Genomic DNA, 17,099 nt, shown 5'->3' with positions numbered 1-17,099 from the left:
TCTTATAGTGACATGGTGGTTCTTTGACTCAGCTTGCTGCTAGCCACCCAGTGTCCGGCTATGGCCATGTTGGGTCAGGCCTCCCACCTGACATAAAGTTCATAGGGACACAGAAGGCAAACTAGGAGAATGAGAGAGAGAGAGTGAGGGAGAGAGAGAGAGAGAAAGAAAGAGAAAGAGTGAGAGGGTGAGAGAGAGAGTGAGAGAGAATAAGAGTGAAAGAGAGAGTGTGTGAGAGAGAGCGAGAGAATGAGACATTATTTCCTCCTCCACAAAAATTGCCACTTCAAAATATACATTTAGTTTTTCCTTAGGCTTCGTCGGGCATCGTTTGAACCAGCCTTTTGCCCGCTTTAGGCTGCAGCTCTGGTGTGAACGTACAGTGGGCCTTTCTGCTTTATTCACTGCCTTCATAGGGTTTCCACTTGAAGACTGGGCATGGACTCCTATCAGCGTTTCCGTGGTCAGTGAGAGGGCACTTCATTTTCACAGGGCTAGCAAGGGGCAAACACCACTGTGAGTGATAATATCCAACACCTGTCCTTTGAAATGGAAGGTTGCATTACTCTGCCTCTGCACGCTTACCTCTCACCTGCAGAGAATTCAGCTACAATCCCTTCAAGATGGAAGATCTAGAGTTCTCAAACAAAACTGTTTCTTCAAGTGTCCAGGTGGCCTCCAATCCACCTGGAGGCCAGCATGCCGCACCTGACTGTGTACCTGCCACCAGTAATGCTGGATCACTGTTCCAATCGTGGTGCCTGCTACTGCCACCACCACCTCAACTGAGAAAAGCTACCTTATCACAGAGCAAAGATGGAAACTGGGAACTACCATGTGCGTTAGGCTCAGATATTTACTGCAGTAACCAACTGAGCCATCAGGGTGGCTAGAAAGTGTTGCTGAGTTCAATATTGGTGAGTTGGTCTCCTGGTTGCAGTGTCCATATAGAATTAAAGAACGGCTGCAGCACAGGAGGAGGCTATTCGCCAAGCTGTGCCTATCCCGGCCCTCTGAAGGAGTGACTAGCCCTCTGAAGGAGCATAATCTGAAGGGAGGTGATCATCCCGATTGTCTCATTCATAATGATGGAGTCCCCCCAAAAACCAAAATCAGATCAGCACTCCTCATTTTTGTTTTTAAGGACTACATACAGGAAGAGTCCGGGCTCGAGGTTTCCTTGACGTGTGGAACAAATTTCAATGCTTCACCAATCCAAAAGTTCCTGGTTTGTGATCCTATTTCTCAGGATCTTTGAGAAGACCTTGTAAAATGAAAGGCAATGGCCGAGAAATTGTGTTGTCTCTCTTTGACAGGTGCCAAACGGTGTCTGAGGATCCAAATATGGCGAATGGTGTGTGTGTGTCCGCTCATTATTTGAAGTGGGGTCAACTGCTATATTTGTAAAGGCATCTGGGGTGAGCTCCTTAAAGAGGCATTAGGCTCTTTGCACATGCACGGCGGGGTTGGGGGTTGTGTGAGCCTTTGCAAAAACTGGACTGCACATGACTTTAACCTGTGGCAAGCTCATCCATTTGAAACACATGCACATTCAGCTACTTGTCTTACTGGCAGTGGCCTCTGGATTAGAAAAGGAAAAACCCATCCAGCCCATGGACACCATCATCAATGCATTTCCTTTTTCAAGTCGTTGAGCAACGGGAAAAAAGGAAATCCTTCAGTTGGCGAGCAATATGCTTCTTGTAAAGGGCACCACCGGTCTGGACACTGGCTCTCGGGGAAAGCCCAAGCGGAGATTGGTGTTCAGTTCAATTTGAGAATTGCGTGTTCTACCTGACATTCTAACCACAGGCATGAAACCACGCCAGTTTTATAACTGAAGTGCACTATTCTGATAACTATGTAAAATCTGCAGATGAAACGTACATTGATTGTTAATCAGAACTTTTAACAAAGATTGTATACCTTCTGCTACCTGAAAGCCTTGAAACTTCACAGGTTGCGCGTAGTTGACCATGGCAGATAGGTAAGGATGTATATTGGTGGTAGCACCCACGTACGTATAGGATGATACCCAAGCCTGCTCATCTTCTATAGTTATTGTCCCCTGTAAAAATGAACAGAACATTTTGAGCACTGATTTGAGTTACAATTGTATTATGTATCAAGTGGTCAAAGAAATCCATACTTCCCATTCAATGCCTAAATCTTCACATAAATAACTGCTCATTACCAACATTTCCAAATATATATATATAAATATATACTGTAAAATGTACAAAAATATGTTTAAACTCACTGGAGAAAAGGCACGGCTCACAAAGTTAGCGCAATTTTAGGTCCAATTTGTGGCTGGGTCACCCATTGCAGTCAAATCTCTCCCCCAGAAAGTTTATTGCGTGTTAATCTATTGTTAATTTTTACACCGAAGTAGTTAATATGCACCAGAATCAAATGCACTTGCATTTGTATTTAATTTTAAATTTCACATCCTTATTTTCGAACCCCTCCATGGTCTCAGCCCTCTCTGTCATCTCCTCCAGCCCCACAGCCCTCAGAGATCTCCGCACTCCTCCAATTCTGGCCTCTTATGCATCCCTGATTTTAGTCACTCCAGCACTGTCAGCAGTGCCCTTAGCTTCCTAGGTCTTAAGTTCTGGAATTTCCTTCCGAAACCTCTCCACCTCTCTATCTTCTTATACGACACTCCTTATAACGTACCCTCTTTGACCAAGCTTTTGGTTACCTGCCCTAATTCTCTCCTTATGTGGCTTGGTGGCATGTTTTGTTTTATAACGCTTCTGTGAAGCTCCTTGATCTGTTTTATTTCATGAAAGGCGTCATATAAAACAAGTTGTTGATGGTCATCAGGAATATGTTACATTTTAAAACCTGACTGTAACAATGGGCATAGATATAAATAAACACACACACCTCACTGTTGCAGTAGCACTTTGTTTTAATGTGAATGAACATTTTAGCCAAATGTGTACGAAGAAAGGGTGTTTGATTTTATCAAGTATATTGTTTCATATCTCAATGGTTACAGAGCTTTTAAGGACAAAGTGTGGAACAAGAAAAGGCCTCTCTGTGTTTCAAGCATCTTTTTTTTACAGAAACTGTGTACTTTGTTTCTAGCATAAACACTCCCCAATCCACTCAAATTTCAAGGGGAGTGATTAACTACAAATACATCCTCCAATTGGCAAAATTCGGTCAAAATATCACTTTATTTAATATGACATTTCGTGGGCATCTGTTCCGTTCAACCAGAACTCTGTTTTGTTTGAGGTCTGTTCATTTTGTACCTGTGCCCACCAGATCAGCAATCACAGCTCCTCAAGGGCAAATAGGCAACAAATGCTGCCTTTGCCAGTGATGCCCACATCCCCCATGAATAAACAATAAACACAATAAACAGAAAAGTCTGAGTTAAATATATGGTAATATCTACTTTATTTGTGCTTTTTATTATTTTGAAGACTTGCCTCAGGTTCCCACTCAACCTTTCTTTCTCCAATAAATGTAAGTTTAGCTCTGTGAATCTCTCTTCAAAATTTATAACCCTGAATTTGGGATCATCTTTTCTACCTTGTGTGCAATATGTCCATTTGAAACCATGGAGGTCAAAATGACACGTGCAATTTTAAACGCCAACTTACCAGTGAGTTTTATCTGATTAAAATAAATTCTGTCAAGTTACATTCAAATATGCTTTTAATATATCCCAGCCATTGACTAGGCATGTCTGAAGTAGCATTACATTGATTGAATGTTTTCTTCAATGATTCCCAGTCCTCACAAATTGTTCTTAATCCCCACTTTTGCTAATTGACATTGATGGAGTGTGTGAACAAGTTTCACATTTACTGCTCCAATGTGTGTCACTATGGCCAGAATCTTTGGGTTGGCGTGCAGGGGCGGACCCCACTCGCCGACGTGCAGTGATGCTGGGCGTGCGTCCCGACGTCATCGCGCATCATTCCGATTTTCAGTTCGGCGGGCGCGCGCCGGAGTTGGATGCGCACCCGCCGAACTGTCAAAGGCCTATTAAGGCCGTTTAAAAACTAATTAAAACAATCAACAGAGCTGCCCGTCCAACCTTAATGTCATCCACGGGCGGGATGGGATTTCATGAAGGATTTATAAATGCAATGAACTTCTTTTAAATTAAAATTCATTGACATGCCCCAGCTCATGTGACACTGTCACACGAGGGTGCATGTCTGAAAGTTTGTTTTTCTTCTTTATTTAAGTTTTGAAAAAATGAGATTTAACTCCCTGAGGCAGCTCCGTGCCTCAGGGAGATTTCTGCACTCTTTCACGTGCGTGCGTGAAAGAGCGCAGGCTCTGGCTCAGCCTACTCCCACCGCCCGCACAGGGAGCGCTCAGCGCTTCCGGGTGCACATCGCGCTGGGGGGGCCTTAATTGGCCCGCCCACCTAAAATGGCAGCGCGCAGCCAATCACGGGCGGCGATCGGCTGCTCACTCGCCCGCTCCCGCTCAGCTCCCCATGACGGGGAGAAAATTCCCCCCAATGTAATTCTTCACATTTAAAATGAAGATTCACAAGTGTAGGATACATGGAATTGCTAAGGCACAGTATCTCCAACAGCTTGCTCATGTTTTAAGTTTTGGTATGTACCCAGTTGACTCTGAATTACTAATATGCGGCAACTGGCATTTCGCTGGAACTGGAGTATAATGTGGGAAAATGTGAAATTGTCCATTTCGGCAGGAAGAACAAAAAAGAGGCTTATTATCTAAAAGGTGAGAGATTGCAGAGCTCTGAGGTGCAGAGGGATCTGGGAGTCCTAGTGCATGAATCACAAAAGGCTAGTATGCAAGTACAGCAAGTTAATTAGGAAAGCTATTTTTTTCATTCATGGGATGTGGGCTTTGCTGGCTGGGCCAGCATTTATTGCCCATCCCTAGCTGCCCTTGGGAATAGAATGTTATCATTTATTGCGAGGGGAATTGAACACAAAAGTAGGGAGGTTATGTTTCAGTTGTACAGGACACTAGTGAGGCCACATTTGAAGTACTGTGTACAGTATTGGTCACCTTATTTAAGGAAGGATGTAAATGCATTGGAAGCAGTTCAGAGAAGGTTTACCAGATTAATACCTGGAATGGGTGGGTTGTCTTATGAGGAAAGGTTGGACAGGCTAGGCTTGTATCTGCTGGAGTTGAGAAGAATAAAAGGCAACTTGATTGAAACCTTTAAGGTCCTGAGGGGTCTTGACAGGGTGGATGTGGAGAGGATGTTTCCTCTTGTGGGAGAATCTAGAATCTGTTTAAAAATAAGGGGTCACCCATTTAAAACAGAGATGAGGGGATTTTTTTTTCACTCAGAGGGTCGTGAGTCTTTGGAACTCTCTTCCTGAAAAAGTGGTGGAAGCAGAGTCTTTGAATATTTTTAAGGCAGAGGTGGATAGATTCTTGGTAAGCAAGGGGGTGATAGGTTATCGGGGGCAGGCGGGATGCAGATTTCAGGTGACTATCAGATCAGCCACGATCTTATTAAATGGCAGAGCAGGCTCGAGGGGCTGAATGGCCTACTCCTGCTCCTTGTTCATAGATTCGTAGAAACAGCTGGCTGCTTTTTCACACCACACCTTGCCATTGTGATTTGAGTCATTTTATACTGGTGCTATCTCAGTGTCTTTATTTTTCTTTTTGGCCAGCTCAGTTGGACAAGCCCTCAATTCCTGATTTTTAAAAATTATCTCTGTCCTCCCTGGGAAAGAGGCAGGGATGGGTTTGGAGAAACACTCGCAAATAATCATGACAGGAGTGGGTTCGTTTAATCCTATTATTCACTGGTCTGTACAAAAAAGTAGATTTAGTTGCATTCAGATCTGCTGGCACACTTCTCTAGAGAATGCGCTTACTATTTCGCTACAAATGCGACAGAGGAAGCCCTCCCACATAGGGGTTACTAATATTTGCTGTATTGCGACAAAGAGGCAGTGAGTACAACACCATTCACATCTCTCCACAGGGAGAGAGCGCGAAAGAGAGAGAGAATTAGAATAATCAGCCTAGGTCCTCATGTGTATCCCCCAAGGGTTGGTGATGTAATTACATTGGTGCAAGGCTGGAAAGAGCCATTACCATCTTGGCACGTAATGGTGCATGCATTGTCACGCAAATTCCAACAAAAATACACAACAGAAAGGAAGATTAGCCAGATGCACACATCAAACAAAAGACTTAGTGGTCAGTTCAAGGACATAGCCCATGGCATGTGGGTTTGATGACAAGTGAATTGCTTGAACCTCAGATGTCATGATTCATGATATGTTTTAAGGAGCTCTGTTTTGGCTTATTGAAATTTAAATTATAGCAATTCTGGTGTATCAAGGATTTGTAATAGCTGAAGCAGTACACCAAAAATACAATCCGGGGGCTAGGATATAATATATATACACACACACACATATACAGACACAGACACACACATAATCCTTAACGTACTGAACACAAAATAAAGCAGTGTGAGGACAGAGGGAGAGTCTGGGCTTTTAAAAAAAACCGGAACGAGGAAAGAGCGAGAGTTCCAATGAGAATCGTGGATTTAAACAATAACGGGTGTGAGGACAGATCGAGAGCTTCAGGGCTTTGAAAACAAAGCAGAACGAGGAAAGAGTGAGAGTTCCAGTGAGAACCGTAGATTTAAAAATAATCAGTGTGAGGACAGGGCGAGAGTTAATTAATATTTTATTGTGTTTACTTAAGTTCCAATATTGGTGGAGCAAAAATAATTTGAAGGATGGCAGGGCTGCTCATACCCATCGAGTGCACATCCTGTGCCACGTGGGAACTCCAGGACACTAATCATTTGTCAGACAACTACATGTGCAGAAAGTGCCACCAAATAGAAAACCTCAAACGCCATAGCTTGGAACTGTCACCGAGGAGCATTCACGAGGGTGAAAGCTACGTGGATAGCATGTTTCAGAAGGTAGTCCTCCCGCAGCTTATGAATAAGCAGGCAGAGAGGGACTGGGTGGCTGTCAGACAGACAAGAAAGGCAAGGCAGGTAGTGCAGCAGACACCTGTGGACATCCCACTTTTTAATAGGTACTTAGTTCTGCGTATCAATGGGGGAGAGGGTTCCTCTGAAGAGAGCAGTGAGAGTCATGACCAGAGCACCATGGGTGGCTCAGTTGTGCAGGATGGGAGCAGAAAAGAGAGGAGAGCAAAAGTGGCAGGAGATTCTATAGTTAGGGGAACAGGCAGGCGCTTCTGTAGTTGCAGACATGATTCCAGGGTGGTATGTTGCCTCCCTGGTGCAAAGATCGTGGATATCACCAAGGGCTTCAGAAGATTCTGGAGGGTGAGACGGGGGCACAGTCAGAGGTCGTGGTTCACATTGGTACCAACAATATAGGTAGAGAAAGGGATGAGGTCCTGCAGGCAGAGTTCAGAGAGTTAGGAAAGAGATTAGCAAGCAGGACCTCAAAGGGAGTAATCTCCGGATTACTTCCAAGGCTACATGCTAGCAAATATGGAAATAGGAGAATACACCAGGTGAATGCATGGCTGGAGAGATGGTGCAGGAGGGAGGGCTTCAGATTTCTGGGGCATTCCGGGATCGGTTCTGGGGAAGGTGGGATCTGTACAAGCCGGACGGTCTACACCTGAATAGGACTGGGATGAATGTCCTTGCAGGGAGATTTGCTAGTGTTGTTGGGGAGGGTTTAAATATGTAGGAAAATTTCTGACTGCAAAAAGAATAGGGCAATAATAATTGGGGACTCCAACTATTCTAATATCAACTGGGGTATGAACAGTGTAATAGGCACAGAAAGCACAAAATTCTTGTACTGCATTCAAGAGAACCTTTTTAGCCAGCATGTCACAAGCCCAACAAGAGGGGACGCAATTCTAGATTTAGTCTTAGGAAATGAAGCTGGGCAAGCGGATGAAGCAGCAGTGGGTGACCATTTTGGAGATAGTGACCATAATACAGTTAGATTTAATATAATTATGGAAAAGGATAAAGATAGAACAGGAGGAAAAATTTTAAATTGGGGGAAGGCAAATTTTACAAAGCTGGGAGGTGATCTCGTGGAAGTGGACTGGACACAGCTACTAGAAGGGAAGTCAGTGACAGGCCAGTGGGAAGTATTCAAAAGCGAGACTCTAGGCACAGTGTAGACATGCCCCCACAAATAAAAAGGGCGGTACTGCCAAATCTAGAGCCTCCTGGTTATCTCGAAGGTTGGTGGGCGTTTGGAATTCGCTGCCTGGTTTGGTGGTCGAGGCAGAAACCCTCAACTTATTTAAAAGGCACCTGGATCTGCACCTAAAGTGCTGTAACAGGCCAGGCATCCAACCAGGTGCTGGAAGGTGGGATTAAAATGGGCAGCTAGATTTTTAATTTTTTTTTTCATTTTTGGCCAATGAAGGCACAATGGGCTGAATGGCCTCTTTCTGCGCTGTATTTTTTCTGTGGTTCTACATGATCATTTGAAGCTAGCAGGCAATTTTTCAAACAAAAACTTTCAATATATTGATTAAAAAAGCCTTTATCTGTATCCACAATTAATCAGGACATGCTTCAGGCACCAACAACCAAAAATGCATTTAGACCTGGCCGCCAGTTGCAAAGGCCAATTACACTTCTCGGTAAAAGAGCTTAGCAGATACGTAGCAAATAGAACATCATATCATCCATAAAATACCGAACTCCTGGAGATAAGCAGAAGCTGTGTTGGGCGTGCCAAAGGTGTGGGTGAGGACAGACAAGACAGAATTGAAAGAGTATGAACGATTAATCGGAAATGATATCTGTCTACTTCTAGCGTACTGTAAAAACAAATTATTACAGAGAATGTGCTTTTTGAAGAAAATGCTAAACTTTCAGGGCCAGGGTTTTTCCTAGGGCGGGCGGGCTGGGCGGGAGCAGGCGCGGAGCTGATCGCCGCCCGCGATCGGCTGCGCGCCGCCATTTTACACGGGCGGGCCAATTAAGGCCCGCCCAGCATAATGCGCGGCTGGTAGCGTTCAGCGCTACCTGTGCGGGCGGGAGGAGGAGGAGGGAGAGTCGGGGCCCTGTGCTCTTTTGTGTAGAGCTGCCTCAGGGAGGTTGCATGGACAATAAAAAACTTCAATAATTAATGGTAAAAATTTATTCAAACAGGCCCCCTCATGTGACTGTGTCACATGAGTTGGGACATGTTTGTGAAAGTGGGGAAATTAATTTAATTGTTTTATAAAAGCTTTATAAAACCTGCCCGTGGATGAGGTTTCCTGAAAAACGCGAAGGCCGCTTGGGCTTTTCGCCTGCCCCCCCGCCAACCTTAAGGTTGGTCGGGCAGTCTTCTTAAGGACTTTAATTCATTTCTTAACGGCCTTAACAGGCCCTTAACATTTTGGCGGGCGCGCAGCCAACTCCAGCACGCACCCGCCAAACGAAATATCGCGATGGTGCGCGATGACGTCGAGATGCACGTCTGACATCATCCCGCATCATTTTACACGTCAGCCTCCGCACACCGACCGGAAGATTCTGCCCCATAAGACTAACAAACAAGGAGAGCTCTCACCTTTTTGTTATTTTCCTGTTCAGCGTCTTCGATTACCTACAAACAAAAAAACAGTGATTGTTTTTCACTTAATCCCCTACCAATGGATACTTAAACATTCATAATAGATTTGGAATTCCTTTAACTTATTATCAATTCTTGCTCGCGGCTCTGCAGGTTGTTTTGCAGAGAAACTGTAACTGCGAGCAGTTTGTATGTTATGCAGATCACGGGTTAAAATATTAAATAAAAGAAAACAATTTTCTGAGAGGAATAGAAAGTTGGAAAGCCCTTGTTCCTATTCAATTTTAATTCTAAATGTCATTTATATTGACAGTAAATTTTATCACCCTGGCTGCATGACTAAAATTTAGATCTTCATCCAAACGAGACACCCTGTATCACGAGTTTCTACTCATAATGTTAATAATGTCTGCCCTTGTGATTATTCCTTTTGAGTTGTATTCTGCTTTTTGCTCATTATATTGACATTTTACTTTTTAAATATTGATTACTCCGATGGGTAGAAAACATCACTGTATCAATTCTGTCTCTTATGGTTCTATTGGAAATTATTGCTAACTCTCTTCAGGGTCAAAATTTATCTACGCACATTTTTTTTAAGCAAACTGGTTAATATATGTATGTCTTCAAACTTCTATGGGCACCATTGTGACAAAGGGTGGTATTTTATGTCCTCCCCCGTTTGGAGTTGGGGGAGCAGATTTAATCCGGCAGGATGGTGGCGTGTTTTACCCCATGATATCAACCCCCCCCTTCTCCCAATCAGTTACCGCTGTCCTGGGTTGCTCCGCAATCCTGTGCCTCTGGTGGGTGTATTTCCCACAGCAGCCACTGCGTCCTTGGTGCCGCTGCTGGGCAAAAGAGCCGCCAGCCTCTGATTGGCCAGCAGCACACATCGGGTGGGACTTCCCACTCCCAGGCTCCTGATCCTAAGGAGGGCCCCGCTGATGGCCTGTTAATTGCCCGAATGGCTCATAGTTCAGCAGGCCTTCCCCAAAGAAGGTAACACAGGTCTCTTGCCGGCTCTTCAGCCAGCAGCCAAGACCCCCGTTGCCTCCATAAAATTCCCCCCAAAATGTGCCCATGATTGACAAGGTTCTGGTGTATACTGGTCAATTTTTGTTTTCGGGGAGGTGGGGGGTGGTTTGAAACTGTTTCTGGCAACTTTCTGTTGGCTGTGTTTGTATTTCCCTATCCGATCTGCGCGCTTCCAAGCGTATACTTCCCAAGGTTGCTTAAATCCCATACTATAATGAATAGTAGTGGCATTGAAAGCTCCCAGGTCCTATAAACTGCATTCAAAATGCACCAAGGGGTAACTGTGCATGAAATAAATAAGACATACCTGCGGTTAGGAGCAGCTGATATAGATGAAAGAGTTTGGAACTGAAGGAATATTCAAGAGTGACTGCTGATCACTCTTAAAACCCTTTCATTTTGCCTAGCACCAATTGTACTGGATTTACCTCTGAGGGCCACAGCAAGCCACTCACTCACTCACAGCGAGAGGTTCTGAGTACCAAGAATAAAAGAAAGACTGGCATTCATAAAAATACCCTTCATGAGTTCAAAGTGCTTTCCAGCCACAAACTCACACCTTTGACATGCAACCGCTGTTGTGATGTAGGAAACGCAGAACCAATTTGCCCACAGCAAGCTCTCAGAAACAGCCATTAAATGAACAGCCAGGTAATCTGTTGTAGTTATTGCTTTCTGCCAAGCTAAGCTAATACCGTTGTGCAACGATGTTAAACATCACCGGGCGGGAATTGAAACAAAATTATTCCGTTTTAGAGTACATGTCCAAAATGACTGTCAGATGCAGTACTGACACCCACCAAGCTCAGGTAAATATCATAATAGCAAAGAGCTCATTTTCTCTTGTAATTTACGGATTAACAGTTTGCATAAAATTACCTTGAGCACCATGTTATAGTAATTGTTAAGAGGGTGAACAACTGCATTCAGGTACCGAATGAAGACATTTTTTTGCAAACGTGTTAAATAATCCACGGCCAGAGGAAAGTAAACCTGCATGTGTTTAATCGCACTAACAACAGCAAAAAACAGACAACATTAAACTTTCATATTTAGAAGTAAGATACCAACCTTCTTCACACTATTGATATGCACCTCCTTCTCGTGACTAATGTCATCTGCAGAAAGCTGACTATTGAATTTCAGCTCAGGATGAGCCTCCTCATTTTGGTCAACTACACGTGGAACAAACACCATTATTGGCCAAATCAAACAAAGTGTGACGCCACTGTAAGACTAGTAAAGCTGAAAGTAATTTAAATTTATAACACACCACATCCAAAAAAAAAGCTAAGGGGCTGTACACCACACTACAGATTACAAATTGTTTGTGGCATACCAAGGTCTGTGTTATCCCCACTGCTCTTAAACAGTGGCCTTGACTGTCTTGGTAAACATCTTTCCACTTCAACATCCTCAGAAATAAACAACTGCAGACCACTTTGCCTGCTTATTATCTACTCAATGACCAAAGGCCTTAAATTTAGGGCTGGATTTTTCGAATGGCGGGGTTTCCCGCCCCACCACCCGAAGAGCCGGCGGGAATACCGGCTGTTCCGCAGCCGCTTAATGCTCGGCAGGGTGTCCACTCCCTCTGAGGAGGCAGCTCCGCCTTTGAGAGCTGCTGGCTGATCCAATTGGCTGGCAACTCTGTAGTTCCAACAGCGCCAGGTTCAAGCAGTGGTCACTGATGGGACTGCAGCCAATCCAAAGATGGGGAGGTTTTTTTTTATTCATTCATGGGGTGGGGGCGTCGCTGACGAGGCCAGCATTTATTGCCCAACCCTAATTGGCCTCGAGAACCAAGTGGCTTGCTGGACCACTTAAGAGTCAAGCACATTGCTGTGGGTCTGGAGTCACACGTAGGCCAGACCAGGTAAGGAGAGCAGATTTCCTTCCCTAAAGGGATGGGTTCTTTTTTTAACTACAATGGTTTCATGGTCACCATTAGATTCTTTTTTACTGAATTCAAATTTCACCATCTGTTGTGGTGGGATTCGAACCTGGGTCCCCAGAGCATTACCCTGGGTCTCTGGATTACTAGTCCAGTGACAATACCACTACGCCATTGCCTCCCAGGGAGGCCAGGGTGAGGGTAAGTCCAGGGTATCAGCGAGGGGAGTGGGATGGGTGAGGGAGCCTGGTTGGAGGGGTGGGGGGTGGAATGGGGTGCCTCCGATGGGAAGAAGAGACAAAAGAGGTCCTCCTCAACACCTTGCCCAATACCAGCTCACTGGGGCTAACTACCTGCCATAGGTCTTCCCCTGCTGCGGGTAAAATAGTGGCGGGAGCAGGATGAGGCACTTATGTGGCCAATAGGCCTAAGGGCAGGCAGGCTGCCTGACACCTCCAACCCACCCCCATAAAATGGGAGACAGGTCAGGCATGGGCCAGGCTACATCCTGCATTGTACAAGCACCCGCCTTCAAAGCCATTGGTGGGGGATTGTAAGATTACACCCTTAGCAAAATCAGGAATGGGGCAAAGGGGTTCACTAGAAGGAAGAGAAGGGGGACTATAATTTCCTCTGTTTTAAAAAATAAGAGAAACACCCTTTCTCTTCGTAATTTTCAACCAGTGAGAAAGCCCCAGGGACACATGGCTTTGAAGCATCTCATTCCTGAGAACTGAATCCTGCTGGCGGGACCGAAGAAAACTCTGGCTGATCCATACGCTAGTAATGATAAAAAACAAAAACAGAATTACCTGGAAAAACTCAGCAGGTCTGGCAGCATCGGCGGAGAAGAAAAGAGTTGACGTTTCGAGTCCTCATGACCCTTCAGCAGAACTGAGTAAAGTTAGGAGAGGGGTGAAATATAAGCTGGTTTAAGATTGGGGGGGGGTGGGAGAGAAGTTGGGGGTGGGGGGTGGGTGGTTGTAGGGACAAGCAAGCAGTGATAGGAGCAGATAATCAAAAGATGTTACAGACCTTGAAGGTGGTGATATTATCCAAGAGAATGTGCTAATTAAGAATGGATGGCAGGACACTCAAGGTACAGCTCTAGTGGGGGTGGGGTGGAAAGACTGACAGGGTATTATAGTTATAGATTTAAAAATAATGGTATTAGGTGGGAAAAGAAAAATCTATATAAATTATTGGAAAAAACAAAAGGGAGGGGGAAGAAATGGAAATGGGGGTGGGGATGGGGGAGGGAGTTTAAGATCTAAAGTTGTTGAATTCAATATTCAGCCCGGAAGGCTGTAAAGTGCCTAGTCGGAAGATGAGGTGCTGTTCCTCCAGTTTGCGTTTTACGCTAGTAATGATGGTGGTTTAATGCTTCCACAGAAGCTACTGTGCCCTCAAAACACAAAACTTATCTTTTTCAGGATGCCGTGCGCGGAAGGCTTGGACCGAGTTGCAGACCAAAGAGGGAGGAGAGCCAACCTTCACCCGAGGTCGAGAAGGGACTGATCTTTGCCAGGATGGAGAGCCGCAAGCCCAGCTTTAGCGAGCAGAGGACAGCCAATTCGAGAAAGGAGGCAACTAACACAGCCTTTTGACACATTCTAAACTGCGAAGGAACAATTACTTGGAAGAACTGGCAGTCGGCCTGGAAGAGGCTGCTCCATTCCAAAAAAAAGCACATAGGCAAGGCATAAGGATTGCTGTAAAGGGTTGGCAGCTGAAATCCTCAAAGCAGCACTAAGAACAGTTAGTTAGCACTCCCTGTTTATTTAAAACCGTTCCTTCTGTTCCTTTCTGCATTGTTATTTAAGTTGTCAAAGGACTGCATGGCCCTGGACAATTTATTTTCCACTGACAGTACCTCACCTATTTTTTTTTAAATATATTGATAAACTTGATAGGCCTTTCTATTGAGTAATGAAGACCAGCATAATAATGCTGACTGAAAAATAAGCCAGATGGCAGTCTGTGTGGAGAGACTATAGTGTCGGCATGGAGCCCACTTTGAGGTTATCGAGGCAGTGAAGGGCATTAAAGACGTTCTTTCTTTGACACATTCTTTACTTTGTCAATATAGACTTACAACAACAGATAACATTCGCTAGCTGATTTTAGGGTGTGTTATAAAATAGCTGCCGAACAGCACAACGTTTTGTGACTTAAAGCACCCAAGGAAAAGATGAAGTGCGGGTGCTCTGTCAAAAATCGCTGCACTGGTAGGCGATCGATTCAGTAAAGTACAACTGTATGAACGAGCATGCAATTTTTATTAGTCTGTTAAAAGACTTGGATAACAGAATGTTTTGAAAAGAACACCCTGTCATAAAAAGTTGAGCGCATGATTATTTCTTATCCCGGCACCCTCTAACATGCAGCGGATTAAACTTCCCAGCAGCCACACTGGTACAGTGGTTCAAGACTGACACACTGTGGTTAATTTAGTGCAGTATCACCGAAAGGTACTTGAGGTTTTAAAGGGGTTGGTGGTTCACTCTCTTTTTTTTTTAAAAAACCCTTATTGTCGTTATCATTATGATCAACATGAAAATAGTGCATTCCATTTAATTTGTAATTGAAGAACAATTATGAATAAACAAGTTTGCCAATTTGACTTGCCGGTCCCATTATATTTTGCACATGTTTTGCGCACATTCTGTAGTTTTGGCACACCAACATCTTTAAATAGTGATTTCAGAAAGGTTGGATGATTTTAATCCCTTATATACATATTACAGTCTTGAGTGCATGTATATAGTAAAGCCAGCCTAAATCCTCATTCAGATCCACCACTACAATGCAGAAACTCATACAACAGTAAAATGGTGCAGTTGGATTAATCAATTAGATTAAGTCAGAGTGTTTACAGAGAAAACAAGTCAGAGAGAGAGTTTAGAGGTTTGAAAAAATTAAACACATCCTAAAACGTCAAATAGATATCAAAATTAGGTCCAGTTTTAGTTCCTAATGTTAAGTTTAAGTTCTTAACATTACTTGATTACGTGTGACCATTTCTTGTGAAGATTTCATTCTCTCTGAAAAGATTGGTAGCATGCTTTCTCCGTAGTCACTGGAACAACTTGCGTGAATTTCAGACTTGCTAAGCCCGAGACAGTTAAGTGCTTCATAACATGTCACCTTCAGAAAGATTGCTAAGCACTTCTAACACTATTAGAAGACAGGAATAAATCAGTTTTTACTAGGCCCAGTTATTTATCCACAGCTACTTATCTTACCAGAATTCGGAGAGAGGTCAGCTAGAAATGTAGGACAAGAAAAAATTACAACCATTCAAACTAACTGTTCTCATGGACAATAATTATTTTTAAAAAAAAATAATAAATGCCAACTTTCCGAAACGCAGTTACCATTTTCCGTTTCTTCCTCATTTTCATCTTCCAACATACTAGCTGGACTGGATGCTTCTCCACCTTCCATCAGCCTTTTAAAAGTCTCAAGTTGTTCTAAAATCAAAATTGATTTGTAAGACGTTAGGTCAATGGGTTAACCGATGAAATTCACCTTTCACTGAACCTTTCTGAAGTTTACATGACAGTGGCCTCTCTCGTGCGCACTTGCACAAACAGCGGCGGTTGGGCCTTAGATGAGATGTCCTCGCTTGGGTTTCACTTTGCAGCCTCTTTCCAGGAAGTTGTTTTGTCTCTAAGTTCAATTCACAACAACCTCCTGCACTGCTAGTCGCGCTTTACTAACTGTAAAAGGGTCGGTTGGTCAACTCTTGTGAAATTTGTTGAAATGCCTCCGCAGCAAATGATGCCTTCTCATAAGCTTCAGCTAGATCACTCGGTTGGAAGTAGAGCAGATTAAGAGCAGGAAAGCAAAAGCTATACAAATAGAAACATTTTAAATTTTCCTAAAATAAAGTGACGTTAAAATGCCAAGTAAGTGTTAAAACTGGATCACAATTTTAGAGTTTGATCTTCCAGGCAGTTTAAGTGTCGCGTTACAAGATACATTTGCCCGTTTTTTGTGTGTGATGTACGCAACTTTGCCCCTTCCCATTCCACAGGTATTCAGTTCCCAGCTTGTGTTACTGCTCAAATACAGTGAAGTATGATGCTGCAACAACAGGTCTATTAAGCCAATAAGTCGTTGGCACCCTCTCTACAAAGAGCAACGTTCAAAACGGTAACAAGAATACAATTTTAAAATTAATGATCTTTTTAAACTGGCTAATATTTAAAAGAAGTAGTGTAAGGGTGTTTGGCATAGCAAGGGTTAATGGGGGACTGGGGAACAGTACCGCCCACAGTGTGATGGAGAGAGAGTCACACAATAGTGGACTGAGCACAGTAGGTAGCCTAACAGAAACCAACATAAAGATGGTACCTTGGAGGTGTATACAGTTATGAGTTGTTAATAAACACTTAACGTTCAACCATACAAGCCTTCAGGCTGCTCCAAACAAACCCATAAAACACGAAAGATATTATGGCCAGGATTTTTCCTATGGTGGGCAGGCTGGGCGGGAGTGGGCGTGGAACCGATCGCCGCCCGCGTTTGGATGCGCGCCGCCATTTTACGAGGGTGGGCTAATTAAGGCCCGCCCAGCGTAATGCGCGGCCAGTAGCGCTCAGCGTTATCTGTGCGGGCGGGGGGAGGAGGGAGAGTCGGGG

At 44.0% G+C, this 17,099-nt stretch overlaps 1 protein-coding gene across 3 annotated transcripts in view; it reads right to left on the bottom strand.

The window, feature by feature from the left end:
• The window catches only part of plcb4a (phospholipase C, beta 4a), a 459,248-nt gene that overhangs the window by 133,495 nt on the left and 308,654 nt on the right, over positions 1 to 17,099 (bottom strand). For 2 of the 3 annotated variants that reach the window (XM_078556437.1, XM_078556438.1), the window contains exons 19-22: positions 15,831 to 15,926; positions 11,631 to 11,734; positions 9,519 to 9,554; positions 1,927 to 2,068 (exon numbers count right to left, since the gene is read on the bottom strand). In XM_078556437.1, the coding sequence (XP_078412563.1) occupies positions 1,927 to 2,068; positions 9,519 to 9,554; positions 11,631 to 11,734; positions 15,831 to 15,926 (378 nt within the window). Of the gene's footprint in view, positions 1 to 1,926; positions 2,069 to 9,518; positions 9,555 to 11,630; positions 11,735 to 15,698; positions 15,720 to 15,830; positions 15,927 to 17,099 lie in introns of all 3 variants that reach the window. The other variant, XM_078556436.1, reaches the window with a different exon arrangement.

The sequence above is a fragment of the Cetorhinus maximus genome, chromosome 14 (assembly GCF_964194155.1).
Source record: "Cetorhinus maximus chromosome 14, sCetMax3.hap1.1, whole genome shotgun sequence".
NCBI classification, from domain to species: Eukaryota; Metazoa; Chordata; class Chondrichthyes; order Lamniformes; family Cetorhinidae; genus Cetorhinus; species Cetorhinus maximus.
Note: the sequence above shows the minus strand (reverse complement) of the source record. Positions and strands in the feature narration are given on the sequence as shown.